Below are 4,449 nucleotides of genomic sequence, written 5' to 3'. Positions count from 1 at the left end.
CCTGTTGGTCGGTTACGACCAATACCATATACACTTTCACTTGCCGCTCCCTTCCAACAGACACAGCTCGTTCGCAGGGCGGATTAGGGTTTTGCGTGCGGACGTCCTGACCTTGACATGCCTCACCACACCATCATCACCGGGATTCGCCTCTACCAGTCTTCCCAGAATCCAGTGATTACGGGGTACATTCCAATCTGTCACCAATACCAAGTCCCCCACTTAGAAATTACGCAACCACTTGAAATGCTTCTGGCGCTGTCATAAGGATGGTAAGTACACCTTCAACCATCGCTTCTAGAACTGGTCCGCTAGGAACTGTGCATGCTTCCAACTCTTCCGGTAGATGTCCCCTACAGGCTTTTTGGCCTTACCTCCTAACGGGCAGTGGGGTACAGTCTTAGGGAGCAGAATGTGCAGTGGAGTAAGCGCTTCGAGGTCGCTGACGTGATTGGAGGTCGGGGTGATGGGCCTTCCATTGACTATCTCCTCCACTTCACAGGAGAATGTGTGGAGTCACTCATCATCCACAACTTGTGCACCTACTATTGCTTGCAAGACCTTCCTGACTGTCTGGATCTGTTGCTCCCATACATCGCCCATGTGCAATGCATGCAGTGGGTTCAACTCCCACTCAATTCCCTTCCTCAACAGTGAATTGTGGACCTTGTCATTCTTCTCCCAGCTGAGAGCTGTGGCCCAGAGCTCCTTATTTGCTCTAATCATGTTTGTTCCATTGTCGGAACGAATGTGCTCTGGTACACCCCTCCTTGCTGAGAAGTGCGTCATTGCACTGAGGAATGAATCAGCGTCTAGTCTGTCAAGAATCTCCAGGTGTATGACTCTTGAGTTCAGGCAAGTGAACAGACAACCCCACCGCTTCACCCGTTTCCTACCCTGCTTTGCGATGAATGGCCCAAAGCAGTCCACTCCAGTGTGTGTGAATGGTGCCTTCATCATGCATACCCTGTTGGCAGGGAGATTAGCTTGTGTTTGCAGTGACTCCTTCCAATTGACACGGCGACAAATGAGACACTGTTTTAGCACCCGGTCAATCAACCTTCGTCCCTTGAGTACCCAGAACTCCTGGGCCATTACCGCTAGTGTATGTTCTCTTCCTGAGTGCCCAGCCTTGTTCTCCCGGGTTTCTCTTACTATTAGCTCCGTGACATGATGGTCCTGTGGCAACAGCACGGGGTATTTGCTGTCAGTTGTCAAGGGGGCTTTCTCAAACCGTCCACCCGCATGGAGGAGTCCGTCCTTCCCCAGGTTCTGCTCCAGCGGGAACAATGGTCTCGTTTTCTTAAGCTCACCCCACTCTTCAGGTCCTTTATCTCGGATTCATAATTTTCCCATTGTACAAAACCCAACACTGCCACTCGAGATGCTCGGAGCTCACTCACCCTCAGTCTTGATTTGTCAACTTGCCTTGGTCCTCCCATTTGCCTCCAATACAAATACCTTCTAATCCATGAAACTCCCCACAGCAGTCTGTGCCAGGACGAGTATCTGGACCACAATCTTGCCAGCAGGTCTTCTCCATGCTTAGCCCCCATTGCCATAGTTGTAGCATCCCCCTTTACCTCTGGGTCCATCCCCAGGTCGAGTATATGTCAGGGCTCTTGTGGCCAGTGATTGTTCTCTTGCCGGAGAAAGTCGGCCCCTTCAGTCCATCTACACCCTCCGTTCAGTTCATAGCAACTCAGTCCTTGTGTCGCATCATCTGCTGGGTTCAGTATTGAACCCACGTGCCTCCATTGGGTCACATCTGATTTGTGTATGGCCTCCACTCGATTGGCTATGAACGTGTGAAACCGCCTCTCTGTGTTACGTATATACTGTAGTACTATCACACTGTCTGTCCAGAAGACAGACTCTCCCACGTTGGTCGACAGTTCGTGCCTTAATGTCTCGTCAACCTTGACAGCCAACATGGCAGCACATAACTCCAGACGGGGTATAGTCAGCTGTTTTTGGCGGGGCCAGCTTGGCCTTTCCGTAGACGAAGGCACAGCAAACATCTCCGGTCCCATCTGAGATCCTCAGGTATGATACTACTCCATACGCCACTTGCAAAGCATCACAGAAGTGATGTAGTTGAAATGACATTCTCTTTGCACCTCTCGGGTCATAGCACCATGGTATCCTGAAATCTGTGAGGTGAGTTAATTCTACCAGCCACCGTCACCACCGTACCTCATTGCTGTCAGATATAGCCTCATCCCACCCTTTCTTCCTCCTGCATTTCTCTTGGAAGATGACCTTGGCGCGAATGAGGAATGGTGCAAGGAATCCAAGCGGATCACATACTGAGCTGATTACACGCAAGAGATCCCTCCTTGTAACTGACCCCCCTTGCTCAAAGCGTTTGATGACCACTGCAATTTGGTCCTTCTCTAGGTCCCACCTTCCTCCAAGTGCTCGTTCCGCAGGAAGAGGCTTGTGTTCTATGTCAATCTCCTTTACTCCCTAATGCCTCTCTGATTCAGGAATGGATTTGAGTACTCCCTTACTGTTGCTAGCCCACTTGGTGAGTCTGAAGTCGCCCAGTGAGGTGACATGTCGCAGTTGTTCTGTCAACCTTATTCCTTCATCAGCAGACTGCACTGAGATAAGCTGGTCGTCCACATAAAAATTCTGCTAGGCATCCACCACATCGTCAGGACATACATCTCTGTGATCTAGAAAGGTTCGTTTTAAAGCATACAAGGCACATGACGGACTCCAGACCCCACCGAAAAGGTGTACCGTCATCCGAGTTATAGTGTCAAGTGTTACCCAAACGGTTCTCCATGATGCCCCCAGCCTGCTTGCCAGCTGGGTCGTACAGAATGTTCGGTTGCTCTCGTCCGGACTACAGCATCTGAGCCTTTACTAGCCGCCTTCACTTCAGCAATGGGCAATGCCACCTTGCAAAGCTGCCCATGTATCCGCATTGTTCCTGCCATAGCGGTGAGTCTTTTGTTCCCGCCTTTGCCCCTTTCGAGCTTGAGCCTCTTAAGTGTTCCCTCCATGCTTGCCTCATCATGTTGGTTGGTCTGTCCACAAGAAGCACTTCTCTTCTCTGGCTCTGCTCAGTGTACTCCCTTCTCACTTCCATGTGCCTGTTCCTGCTGAGTGTATCGACGACGATCATCTCTCGGCTTCCTCTCACCCTTCATCTGTGGCTTTGCTCCATCTCTCTTCCTGGGTTCCCAATTGTACCAGGACTCCTGCCTTTGTCTTATGGGGCCGGTCGAGTGTATCCATCGTGAATGCTTCCCAGTGCAACCCTCTATGTCACATCATACTGAGGCCCGGCACTCAGCTGCCAAGTGGGTATCATTCAAACAAGCATAACTGTATTTGAGCCGTCTGGCCGTGGCCTTCCTTTCTTCAACTCTCATGGCACGGAATTTCTTGCAACCCACCAGGGTGTGCAGCCCCCCGTACAGCCGACACATGTCTCTCTCGCTCGCAGGTTCATCATCACCAATGGTGGCCAAGCCGATATCACGCTCATCTGGATTCCTTCTAACACCAACCTCGGTGGCTTGCTTGGTGGTTGCTCCTCTTTCCTCGGTTCTCCTCCTCACACACACTCTGTGCGCTTCCTCCAGGATAAAGGTTTTCAACCATTTAACGCCGGGATAATACCCGTATCGTTTGTTGTGGGCAAAAGTTTCGTCCTCATACCGTATAAGTGCCCTTTCAGGCAACTGAAGCAACAGCACGTCCATCGAGCGAACGGTGTCCAACTCCTGCAATCTCCCGATGTTCTCCAGACTCAAAATACAAGACCCCAACTCGTCGGCGGATTTTCTGAGGCCACCCTCATCCTCACCTTTGATCATGGGCCCTTCAAGTATTCCTTCCACAATCTCTCGGACGTACTGATGTCTGTCTCCGTATCTGTCCTCCAATATGGCCATCGCCTTCTCATAACCCTCTCTTGGGTCCAAATAGTTGCATGTTTGTAGCGTGTTCCTGACAGGCACTGCACATGCTTGCATGAGCGTCTGCAGCTTATATTCCTCTGGGACTGTGGCCCTCCCTATGTGTTGTTTGAATGCACAAATGAACTCCCAATACTCCCTCCGGCTATTCGCTTCGAAGGTTGGTAGATGGATAGGCAGATAGATAGATACATAGATAGACAGATAGACAGACTGATAGATAAAGAGATGGATAGATAGACAGATAGATACGTAGACAGACAGATAGACTGATAGATAAAGAGATGGATAGATAGATAGATAGATAGACAGCAGATAGACAGATAAGCAGACAGACAGATAGACAGATAGATAGACAGATAGACTGACAGATAGATAGATAGACAGCAGATAGACAGATAAGCAGACAGACAGATAGACAGATAGATAGACAGATAGACTGAAAGATAGATAGAGACAGATAGAGAGATAGACAGACATGTAAATGGATAGATAGATAGATAGATAGATAGGC

At 49.8% G+C, this 4,449-nt stretch overlaps 3 protein-coding genes across 3 annotated transcripts; all 3 read right to left on the bottom strand.

The window, feature by feature from the left end:
• Positions 1-516: 516 nt before the first annotated feature.
• Positions 517-1,543, bottom strand: LOC145418799 (uncharacterized). Its single transcript, XM_080287129.1, has 2 exons — positions 1,429-1,543; positions 517-1,334 (listed from the first exon to the last, which is right to left on the bottom strand). Exons 1-2 carry the CDS (start codon positions 1,541-1,543, stop codon positions 517-519), a joined length of 933 nt encoding a protein of 310 aa, XP_080143255.1.
• Positions 1,544-1,613: 70 nt separating this feature from the next.
• On the bottom strand, positions 1,614-2,033 carry LOC145418798 (uncharacterized). Its single transcript, XM_080287128.1, has one exon. The coding sequence runs from the start codon at positions 2,031-2,033 to the stop codon at positions 1,614-1,616; it is 420 nt and encodes a 139-aa protein (XP_080143254.1).
• Positions 2,034-3,284: 1,251 nt separating this feature from the next.
• On the bottom strand, positions 3,285-3,992 carry LOC145418796 (uncharacterized). The gene has a single exon (XM_080287127.1). The coding sequence runs from the start codon at positions 3,990-3,992 to the stop codon at positions 3,285-3,287; it is 708 nt and encodes a 235-aa protein (XP_080143253.1).
• Between the last annotated feature and the right edge of the window lie 457 nt (positions 3,993-4,449).

The sequence above is a fragment of the Coenobita brevimanus genome, chromosome 116, assembly GCF_032717465.1.
Source record: "Coenobita brevimanus isolate Jiangsu-jjx chromosome 116, ASM3271746v2, whole genome shotgun sequence".
Classification (NCBI taxonomy): Eukaryota; Metazoa; Arthropoda; class Malacostraca; order Decapoda; family Coenobitidae; genus Coenobita; species Coenobita brevimanus.
Note: the sequence above shows the minus strand (reverse complement) of the source record. Positions and strands in the feature narration are given on the sequence as shown.